Source organism: Fusarium mangiferae (assembly GCF_900044065.1).
Source record: "Fusarium mangiferae strain MRC7560 genome assembly, contig: FMAN_scaffold013, whole genome shotgun sequence".
Classification (NCBI taxonomy): Eukaryota; Fungi; Ascomycota; class Sordariomycetes; order Hypocreales; family Nectriaceae; genus Fusarium; species Fusarium mangiferae.
Window position 1 is genome coordinate 822,758 of NW_024573933.1, and position 11,375 is coordinate 834,132.

An 11,375-nucleotide genomic window follows, 5' to 3' on the forward strand; every position below is an offset into this window, starting at 1 on the left:
ATACAGATCTTCTGTCCAGAAACCGAGTTTGATTGAGGATAGAAGACAAAAAGATGAGAGGTGAAGGATGAGGAGAAGAGAAAGAAGAATGAGTGGAGGTTTATACACCCAAGAGTAAGAGAATATGGATCGAGGTTGACTATGAATCACTGCCGCATTTCCCTAATATGCATTTGACTATGAATCATTGTCATGGGTGTCAGTTGTCAGCTATAGATGTCAGCTACAAGCACTTATGGCCACCTTTAAGTATAATTACAATTTTATAGACGCAATAATGTGAGGCATAATGTTGAATTATAAGTTCCTCAATCTCCTGATAAACTCGTTTTCTCCGCAGCTAGACTCCTAAAGCAAAAACAATATCACAAACTACTACCCAATTTACTAGTCCTCATCAGCCCCCTGACGACAACACCTCATAGAACACCCCTTAGTACCAACAATGCCATTCACGGCCCGCCTATCAAGGCATGGTATCCTGCGCCTCATCTCTCATTCTCAACCAGGCTTCTTCAGTTGCCATGTGCTCACGATTACCCTTGCAGAAAAACTTGGGTGGTGGGACAAAAAAGTCCCAGTCGCAAAGGGGCATGGTCCACCAGTCGCCTATACTTCTGTCCTCGAATTTTGAAGCTCCAATTCTCCCTCTGCGTTCTGCAAGAAACAATCTCATCCAGCTTAGCTGTTCTGGGGGGTACCAAACTCGGTGATGGAGTTCAAATGCGTGAATAGGGCGGGGATCCTGACGGTGCAAGGGCCTTTGTGTAAGGACTGTCCGTTCGATAGCAAGATATGCAATCGACATGTTTAGCTCGCGTCAGTACCAGAGCCCGTCTTGGTCAAAATCGAGGCTGCCTCGTTCGATTCTTTTGCGCGCCATCTTCTGAAGACCTCGCCAAATATCTTTCAAGACCCGCGCTTCGCCATCATCGACAGAGTCGTATTCGATCAGCGCCTTGACCTTGTCCCCGAAATTGTCTGCTATTCCGTTGGGATCCTCAAGTCTGAGCAGTACCCTGGCCATAATCCCGTCATCCTCTTCTAACATAGGGGGGATTGAATCGAAAATGTATCTAAACATTTCCCATAGGAACGCGGAGATCTCCGTGATTTCGCCTTTGTAAACCTGATTGTTGGTGAGACTCTTCAGGGTCAAGCCTTGGTCATGGAGCTGCTTCAAGAACAGCTTCAGGATGGGAGCCGGGCAGTGAATAGCCATCATAAATCCTATCAAAGTTCTACACATTGGCACCCGCTCTGCCTTGAACGAGTATTTGAGAAAGCTTGGAAACATCATACCCTTATCGACGACGAAGTGGATGACATCGCAAATTGCTTGAAGATGTCCAGCATCAGTGGCGTCCCATACCATGTACAGTAGGTCCGCAGAGAAAGGACGATAATGTCCGGGAGTATCACCAGTATTTTCAACCGAGTAACTAAGCTCGTACCCATGGTCTGACAGCCACTGCCAGGTTTGCTTGAATCGTTCAACAGAGAAGTTACCCGCTCGGAATCCATCGACTACATAGTCCCCTGCTGAACGATGAGGGCTCTCCCAAACGGTACCAGTTGGAGTCGCATCTTTGTTCAGGCACTCGATCAACATATCCACGTCGGCGTGCAAGCATGCGTTGCGAAAGAAGAAAAAGTCTCTGGCCTTGAGCACTCGCCTACCCAGACTGTGGAAGAAGAAAGAGCATACGTGGCGAAGTCTGCGAAGATCTTCCCACTTAAGAGAATTATCTTCCGTCATGAGGAGAAGGACTTCGGGAGGTAATCGAAGTAGGCGGCTTTGGGTCATGTTGCGTGTCACCGACATGTTGCTGCTTGAAGGTTGATTTGTGCAAAGTTAACGACAATTTCTCAAAGATTCTGCGCTGCGAAGCATTTCCTCAAGTTACTGTTGCTTGAAAGGTACAAGTGTTTGGGGCAATAGTCCACAACTCTCAATATATACTCACATCTCACAGCCCGTCACAGAGCAGGACTGTCACTGGCAGTGAGAAGCAGACTTAGGTAGAAGCATCAGTACGCTGTTTAACTTGCATATGAACAGTGCCACTGGCTTCACAATATCATGTCTGTTCATTGGCATTCATAGAATAAATACAATAGATTACTAAGAACTTGGCATACCAAACAGTCACTCACCAGCGCAAGTCAGGGGTTTCCGAAACAGCATCTTCTTTTGAACTTCGACCGATGCGGTTCAATTGGAACTTTGAACATATCATTGCTAGTTACTAGTTCCAACTGCTGTTGGTAGCAGATTCCGGGCAGGGGCTGCATTGCTCTACTCTAGGTGACCAGCTCCAACCTTGTGGGTGCTTTTCAGCCCACCTCGATGGGCTCATATCAGCTGTCCTTCATCACGAATTCTACCATAATTCTCGAAGTCCAACCTCAGTAATTCAGTCGGTCTTTAATGAGTATGATTAAGGAGGAGGAAAGAAACAAAGGGAAAGGTGTGGTCGCCACAATCTTTGCTCTATCGCCTCTTACAAAGCCATTGTACAACAAAGAAGGACTCGAATCACACGAGGCACAGCTTAGAGATAGCATATGTTTAAAGAGGACTCGGCCAAATTCCAATAGACACTTGCCCGTAACCTAAGCATTTTAGGCTATCGTTCCATGTTAGGGGAGGGGGGCCTCATATAAAAGCTAGGTTCAATATAAAGTTCGCAAGGCCTTGGGGAGCAAGAAGACATCTGCTACTAGACTTCTGATATTGAATCAAGAGGTCAATAATCTGGTCTAAAGTCCCACTTAGCGTATCCTAAATTATCCTAAGTTTACCTAAATTTCCCAAGTCCTTTCACATTTTAGACCAAAGTTTTCTTTGCTTCCCCTTGTCCGGACTTTGGGCCATGCTGATGAATAAGCCTGTGAGTTTTTCAACTAGACATATACTCCACAGATGAAGTTCTTGGATCGTCTTTGTGAGGAACATCAGGATACTTTCCACAACCTTTTTTCTATTTTCAGTCTATGATACTACAAATCTTACATCTAGGACTGCTGGCTACTGCTTCCAGCGGAGAATACTCCAGCCGGTTTACTTTACAATCTGCCACCTTTCATTTTAGCCTCATAGAGTATCATCATAGAGTGGCTAGGAATGTAATCCCAAGCATCCAGTGGCATCTGGGCCCACTTACGTCCGGCTGGCTCATCTCCTTGTGGCTCAACGTCCTTGGGGTCTTGCCCAGACTCAAGAGCTCTCTTCTCGAGAACCTTTCTCCTCGCATACGCCAGTTCTTTGTGAGGGAGCCACCCTCTACTGAAGTATGGGTTAATCATCTCCAAGTCTCCCGGGTCGGTGAAGTGAAGATTCACGGTTTCCTTTTGAACGTCCTCATCAGAGATATAAGCAACTGCTGTGCATAGCTCATACCAGCACCATAAGCCATCACGCTCAAAGTCAAGACCACCTTGGCTTACCTTTCTGGCATCAATCTTTCGCAATGCGGTAACAATGTCCCGAAGCATGTACAGCTCGAAAGCATTGGTACCCTGATGTTGAGTTAGTAAGCAGATCTTTGCCTGGAGATCATCGCTCATACTGCGGGTACTGTCACCCTTGAAGATCCAGGGAGCGAATATGTCATCGAACAGGATGGAAAGAAATTCCGAGATTGTTCCCAGTCCGTGGGAGGATGAATGCCATGTGTTAGTATAATCGAAAACAAGGCCCTCATCATTGACCTGTCTCAAGTAGAGCTCAAGAATGGACGATGGGCAATTGGTCTGCAGCAAAGCCTGCAGCATGGTTGGGCGATTTTCCCTGGCTAAAGGGTAATAAACTGGCCACGTTCCTCTCCTCCAAAGTCTCTTGTCCGGATGAGGGATTCTCAAGCCCTTGCTATAGAGAAAATGGATTACGTCGCAAATGCATCGGTGATGTGCTTTGTCGGTAACAGTTGGAAGCATGGATAGGAGAGCAGATGAGAAGCAAGGAAAGCCCATGATGATCTCGGAGGGTAGCTTCATGAAAGTGAAGAGTTCACACCCCTGGTCCGACAGCCATTGCCAAACCTTGATGAATCTCTCTGCAGAAAAGTTACCTTCGTAGAATCCTAGTATAACAATGTCGCCGGGCCCGTAAAACCCTTTGCCCCAGGCATTGTAATGCCTAGACTCCTGGTAGTTATCCTCAGCCTGCCCTCCGTACAGGCCATTTCCCGGCTGGGTGAGACCCAAATGACCCTCGGACAGGGTCTCCCAGCTGAACTTCGTCGGCACGGCGCTATACTGAGCACAAAGAGCTAGCATATCGAGATCACCGCGAAAGCAAGCCACTCGAAAGACGCAGTAGTCTCCTCCCTGGTACATGGGCTCGCGAGCAAGCTGGAATAGCCGAGATGATGTACGGCGGAGGTTGTAGTAGTCCTCCCATTTCAGACGATCCTGGCCGAGTATCTCACGTAGAAGCTCAGTTGGAAGATCGGTCAGAGCACCCTGCTGTTCGCTATTCGTATTGTTAGATGGGGATGACATGCTGATAGAGTGGAATGTTGAAGAATTCAGGATGTGCGGAGTGTAGTGCTTGCTACTGTGGTGATGTGTAAATCAACACCATCGCTTCAGGTTCAGATACATGCAATATATACCTATATCCATGTCTTGAACTATATAGACTCATGTTCGAGATAACTTACAGAGGCGTTCATCTACCATGGCAAAAAGTCTGTTCTATTATTTAAGCAAAATCTACGCGAGAGTCGATGAACACCTCTCTGGCTCTCAGTCCATTCTACGGTGAGGTTCTTCACAGAGTATGCACCAGACATTTACATACCAAAAGGGTACTCGAACAGGGCAATTTAGCCAAATACAAGCTTATGTTCAGTCAAATGGTTAAAACATCAAAGCTTAGATAAAGAAAATCATCAACTTGAAACACACTCGCGAGTCAAGGAACCAACAGAGCTAAGAACGAAGCTACAAACCACGCTTGAACAGCCCCATCACCACATGGGCCTAGTGCCGCCCCTCCCTCTACCACCTGATTGTCAAACAAAACCTCACCAGAAGAAGCCCGAGCTGAAAACACAGGACTTTTGCTTTGTTTTCTGTTTATCTGCTAGTTAGCAGCTAGTGAATCGGAGGCCTGAAGAAAGGGGAATGGTTAAACACCTAAAATCAAGCTATCGACTGATTAGCAGCCCAATATTAGACTATTTGTTTAGAGTGCCTGTCACAAAGAGGCTAAATCTAAAGTTCTAGAATACTTCCGGACAGTGACCTTACGGATATGCATGGACTTAACGTTGCAGCTACTACCTAATCAATCCATCATATTAGAACCCTTGGCAAAGTGATAAATGAAGGACCTTCCATCTTGGGCTCTCCTTTAGCCGTCCGAACCACGGCGTCGGATCCGGAGCTCGTTCATCTACCGAAGCGCTCCACTCGAATACGCGGGATCAGAATCATCCCATCTTTGCTTATATCCATGATCCATTTATCTTTAAGGATTTAATATACAATCTAAATAAAAGGTCCTGACACTGGAAGGAGATATTAACATTGGATAGGGGGGCGTGTGGGCTCTACAGATAACCCACAGCGCCGAAACATCAACGGAATTCCCACGAATCACATCCTGGGCCGCTTCCGAATAGGGCAACATGGGCCGGGAGGGTCCGTGGCTCGATGAAGCATTACACCCCGAAATAAGGCTGTAATCAATCGTCAACTTCGCCGAATTCCCGTCTGCCAAGGGGGCTTTTCCGATGCTAGTATCATACTCACTCCATAGGGTGGAGGAGCAGCCTAGCTTGGCTTACACGATGGACTGAGATGGTTAGTATATGAACTTCACGATATCTCACTCTGTCTCTGACTTGCTTCTCGGTATTCTCTCCTTCATTCTTTTTCATTCAACCAGTAGCTGGGTCTCTGGTTTCTTCACTTACACACATACATACTGCCACTGTCACTCCCTATATCAACCAACATGCCTTCTCTCTTCAAGACCCTCTTCGCGGTCGCCGCCGCTATCCCCTCCGTCCTCGGCGCTCTTCCCACCCGCGCCGAGGGCTTCGCTTCCTCCACCACAGGAGGAGGCAGCGCTGGAGCCGTCTACCCCAAGACCGCCGCTGAGCTCGTCTCGTACCTCGGTGACTCCTCCGCCCGAGTCATCTACCTCGACCGCACCATCAACTTCATTGGCACTGAGGGTACCGCCAGCGAGACTGGTTGTGCCCCCTGGGGAACTGGATCCAAGTGCCAGACTGCCATCAACCAGAACAACTGGTGCGGCAACTACCAGCCCAACGCCCCCAAGGTCAACGTCAAGTATGACAAGGCCGGTATTCTGGGTATCAAGGTTGGCTCCAACAAGTCCCTGATCGGCGTTGGCTCCAAGGGTGTCATCCGTGGTAAGGGTCTCCGGATCGTTGGTTCCAAGAACGTCATCATCCAGAACGTTCACATCACTGAGCTCAACCCTCAATACGTCTGGGGTGGTGATGCCATTACCCTCGACAACACTGACAACGTCTGGATTGACCATGTTACCACTTCTCTCATCGGTCGTCAGCACATTGTCCTCGGAAACAACGCCTGCAACCGTGTCACCATCTCCAACAGCAAGATCGACGGTACTACTAGCTGGTCTGCTAGCTGCAACAACTACCACTACTGGGGTCTCTACTTTGCTGGCTCCAACGATCTCGTCACCTTCAAGAACAACTACGTCTACCGCGTTTCCGGCCGTGGCCCCAAGGTCGCCGGCAACACTCTCCTCCACGCCGTCAACAACTTCTTCCACGATGTCCCTGACCACGCTTTCGAGATCGACTCTGGCTCTGTCCTCGCTGAGGGTAACATCTTCCAGAACGTCAAGTACCCCGTCGACTCCAAGGGTTACCAGGGCCAGCTCTTCGGTGTACCCACCTCTGGCTCTCCTTGTGCTGCTTCTCTTGGCCGCAACTGTCAGCTCAACGGCTTCGGCAGCTCTGGTACTCTCGGTGGCACCAACACTGGCTTCCTCAGCAACTTCAAGGGCAAGACCATTGCTAGTGCTTCTGACTACAACAGCGCCAAGAACGTCATGACCTCCGCTGGCTTCGGCATGGCCTAAACTAAACACCTTTTTCGAGATGAGGCGTTGATATAATATCACATCTGGCAGCATGTCACTTCTTTGTACATAGTATCTTTACATATATTATCTGGCCATACATATCAGGCCTTTGTCAATACCAGTAACATATCTTGACTTAATCACGCTGTCACCAGAGCTGGAAGTTACCGTGATAGAATGACAATGGTGAGGAAAGACTAAATCCAGATGTTAACACCTTACAATGACCAGTCCATAATGAAATCCATCGCATTCCCAATGCTCATAACTCAATGGCCCCCCAAAAACAAACAACCTTCTTAAAAGTTTAAACACCAAACAATGCAGACCCCCGAATCAAGGGCTCATCGAATGTACTATGTATGATGTAGTTTATGTTCGTCCAGTATTAACAGTCCATGTAAATGCACATTCTCCCAGAAAACTACTCAACCCCTTTCTCGCCAACCAGCAACTCATGCTGGGAATGCCATGCCCCTCGTCGATCTACCAATCGTCTTGTAGCTCTGGTATTTACCATCAGCTCCCATGACGTCGAATCGTTCCATGCCCATAGCATCATCCGTATATCCACTGAAGTAATAGCCAATGACGACAACCAAGTAGGTCAACATAAGAATGCTGCCCTTGAAATAGTTACTCTTTCCTTCACCGTACATGTAGCTCAGCAAGAACACGCACAGAATGACAGTGACAAGATCCCACTGGGGGAAGAGAAGTGAGAAAGTATACAGCGCCGGGTCACCACCCTCAGGGACACCTGGCCAGAAGGCCGAGTAGAAGACGAGCGCAGGGATCTGGAGCAGACACACTTGCAGAGCGTAAGCCGAACCAATCTCCATGGAAAGGGCGATGTTTCCGTTCATAGCAAAAGAGATGGCGTTCTGGTGTTGGTTAGTAATTATCAGTTAAATAGGGAACAAAACTACTCACCAAAAACTCGGTAGTGTTGGGAACGAGGGCGAACAAGGTGATACCAAGGAACTTTTGATCAATCGAGAAGCTTTCCAAAACAACATCCACAGTATCAACCAGAATTTCAGCGATAATTGCATACAGAACAGTTGCTCCAAGAAGGATGATGGAACTCTTGGCACGGCTCCAGTTGGGCGCGTCATGGCCGCCATGTGCTTGGTGAGCCTCAGTAGCAGGGCCCTCAGTCTCGGCATGCGTGTGGGTGTGTTGGCGGCTCGCTGAAGGACGAGCGCCGGGAGCATGAGTGGGGGGCACAGTTGATGGCTTTCGCGACATGCGTTCGCGGGATGCAATGGTCGCGGCCGCTGCAGCAATCTCAGTGACCTCACGTTGGAGGATCTTGTTGTCGGCATCGCTTAGACCGGGAACATGAAGAGCAGAGCGAGGCTGCTCACCGCCGCTGGATTTGGGAGGCACAACATGGGGGGTCGAAGCTGAGCCATTGGTAGGGGCGGTCTGCCCGGTTGTAGAGCTCTGACGAGAAAGGTCTTCTGTGTAACCAGACTGCTTAAGAGACTGGCCCAGAATACGCTTGTAGAGTTGAGTATCGCGAACATCAGCACTACTGGTTTCAGCGGTGTTTTGAGAGTGAGTATGAGGATGGCTGTGAACTTGAGAAGTGCGAAGACTTGATGAGTGCATATGCTCGTCGTGTCGCTTCTCCTCAACCTCGGCGTTCCAGATGACAGCAGCGTGGGTTCGGAGAGTGAACCATAGACCAATCAGGTATGAGAAGAACAACATGGCTGCTGCCATGTAACAGTAAGGACGAACAGCCTCCAAGTAGAACCTGTCACTGAGTGAAGGAGCTTGGCTGAAGTAGCAGCGACGACAGTCTCTATTTTCGCCGGTGTTGTAGTCCTCGCATTCCATACAGTTGAGCTCATGGGTGCCGTAAATCTGATAAAACAGAGTAGGGCCAAAGGCGCCAACAATGGCAAACAGCAACATGGTTGATGTCACACCGGCAGACCTGGCGTTAAAGCGCTGCGTCTTTCGCTTAATAGCACCGAAGCACATGGAAATACCAGGCAAGAATAGGATACCTGCGAAAATACTTCCCACGATACTTCCCTCAACGAGCTGGCCCTTACCCTGAGTTAGAGCAACACAGTAGAGGAACACCTCGACAACAGTGGCGAAGAAAGCGTTGATGGCGGCACCCACACCCATCGAAGACTGGGCCGAGATAGATGCAACAGCTTGTCCGATGAAATAAGCCAGAGGGATGATAGACAGGAGTCCAGCACAGAAGAGGAAGGCTGGAGATGTAATGAATCCTTCAACATGGAAGATGCCCTCAAGGACAATCCAATCGGCGATAACAAAGACGACGACAACCATGAGGTTGATGAGGAAGATGTTGGTACCATCAACAGTATACTTCCAGTATCGAGTTCCTACAGCACGGTATGTGCAGAGGAGGACTGAGGAGCTCGGACCATCGTCTTCACGGATATATCTAATATCGGTCTCAAAAGACAGAGCCAGAGGATGTCGTCGAAGGTGGTCAAACAGCAAGAATGTAGCCTTGCCCATGGGGATCCAGAAAACCAAGAACCAACAAATACCGGATACAAGGAGGAGCAAAGGCGAAATGAGACAGTAGAAGAAGATGAAAAAGATGACACGGCCAATATTCCACTGGCCACGGCCAAAAAGTCGTCTCTTGATTCGTGGAGGGAGCTCTGAGGGTTCACCACGTCGGCCACGTCCAAGCAAGCTCTCTGTCTCGCTGGGCTCAGAATCGATACTTCTTCTCGAACGACCGACAATTGAGCGATTGCGATCAGGTCCAAAGAACAATCGGCCATACTCGAGGTCTCCGCTTTGCCATTGCTCATATTCAGAAATGCTGCGTCCTTCATCTTGGTCCTCGTCCATATAAGTCTCGTCCTTTTCCAGACGGACAAACTTGCCAAAGGGGTAAAACAGATATCCTGCGAGACCCCATAGAACTCTTCCATACTCTCTTCCACTAGGAGCAGCAGAAAAGAGCAAGCATACGATGGCGCCAATAGCTGCAAACGAAGCCAACCACCAACCAAACAGAAGGGTCCAGAGCAGATTGAACGCGAGAAGCCAGCTGCTCACTCTTCCGCCAGGCGCTGAATGAATGTCTGCTTGTGCAAACTTCTGAATTGAACGATCCTTCTTGTACAATGCTGGCTTCCATACACGAATACCGAAAGGGTGGGTCTGGTTGATGGCCTGCTGTCTGTCCTTGAGGGTGAAGCTCTCGGCTTCACTGACGTCGCTATCTGAGTCGTCCTGGCCCTCGACTGGAGTAGTCTCTTCTTCGTCCCCTTGTGCTTCAGCAGGGCTCTCGGTCGATTCGCCATTATCGTCGTTGGTGTCGTCATTTTCATCGTCTTCATTCGTGTGCGACTGAACTCGAGAGAGTTGGGTCGAGAGCTGAGGTCGTCGACGATATGATTGTTGACGTTCGGCGGCATCGGCCTCTACCTCGTGTACGTCGTCATCGGCTGAGAAAACACCGCCGCGATAAGGCGTGTTCGAGGATGGGCGTCGAGGCATTGGCGGCTTTCGTAGTCGAGTGGCAGATCGCATTCTCTCGGGGCCTCTCGCAGGACGTGAAGATTGGGTAGCGCGAGCCGAGCTGCGCTCTTGAGATGTCTCTTTTGATTGTTGAGCTGAACCTGAAGCAGCTGGACCGCTTATCGAGCCTAGGAATATTTAAAATTAACCCCGGTCTCTCGCCAAGAAAAGGCATAGAGCATGGAACCTACCATAACCCTCTGGTCTCCGCCGCACAGTGTCAGTGGACTGGAAGCTTTCTGACAAGCTCTCTGCCTCGCGAAGAACGGCAGACTCGGCCTGGGCAAGCGGATGACGCGTATCCGATGGAGATGCATTGCCAGACGAGTCGCCAAGTTGATGCCCAGTCGACGAGCTCTCCCGTCTCGAAGGATCCATAGTGGAACAGTGGTACTGCAATCAACAGTCGAGTAATAGGCGACTTTTATCACAAGAAACTTTTGTTTGATGCAAAAAGGTGAACAAACAAGAGAAGGCAATAAATAAGACACGAGCTCACAAATGCGACCAGACGTAAGCTGCACCTATCTCTATACTCGAGAAAAAAGAGGGAATGCCGAGCATGCCAATGTCACGATGCAGCGCCGAGAAAGTCGTACAGACGATGCGACGCGATGATCAAAACGGCCCAAGCAACCAAGAATCGCGATGCGACGAAGGATTGGGCAGCGGGACTGGACTGTGCTCAGTTGGGATTGAAAATTGAGATGAGCACAACTGAGACGAGCTGGAATTTGTTTCT

At 49.1% G+C, this 11,375-nt stretch overlaps 4 protein-coding genes across 4 annotated transcripts; 1 reads left to right on the plus strand and 3 right to left on the minus strand.

Annotated features, from left to right (window-relative positions):
• Window positions 1-820: 820 nt before the first annotated feature.
• Window positions 821-1,825, minus strand: FMAN_00283 (uncharacterized protein; the record flags this gene model as incomplete). Its single annotated transcript, XM_041822114.1, has 1 exon — window positions 821-1,825. One exon carries the CDS (start codon window positions 1,823-1,825, stop codon window positions 821-823), a length of 1,005 nt encoding a protein of 334 aa, XP_041687827.1.
• A 1,244-nt stretch (window positions 1,826-3,069) lies between these two features.
• On the minus strand, window positions 3,070-4,506 carry FMAN_00284 (uncharacterized protein; the record flags this gene model as incomplete). The annotated part of the gene is made up of 1 exon (XM_041822115.1): window positions 3,070-4,506. One exon carries the CDS (start codon window positions 4,504-4,506, stop codon window positions 3,070-3,072), a length of 1,437 nt encoding a protein of 478 aa, XP_041687828.1.
• A 1,462-nt stretch (window positions 4,507-5,968) lies between these two features.
• On the plus strand, window positions 5,969-7,096 carry FMAN_00285 (putative pectin lyase precursor; the record flags this gene model as incomplete). Its single annotated transcript, XM_041822116.1, has 1 exon — window positions 5,969-7,096. One exon carries the CDS (start codon window positions 5,969-5,971, stop codon window positions 7,094-7,096), a length of 1,128 nt encoding a protein of 375 aa, XP_041687829.1.
• A 458-nt stretch (window positions 7,097-7,554) lies between these two features.
• FMAN_00286 (uncharacterized protein) lies at window positions 7,555-11,011 on the minus strand (the record flags this gene model as incomplete). Its single annotated transcript, XM_041822117.1, has 3 exons — window positions 7,555-7,983; window positions 8,033-10,761; window positions 10,825-11,011. 3 exons carry the CDS (start codon window positions 11,009-11,011, stop codon window positions 7,555-7,557), a joined length of 3,345 nt encoding a protein of 1,114 aa, XP_041687830.1.
• Window positions 11,012-11,375: the final 364 nt, after the last annotated feature.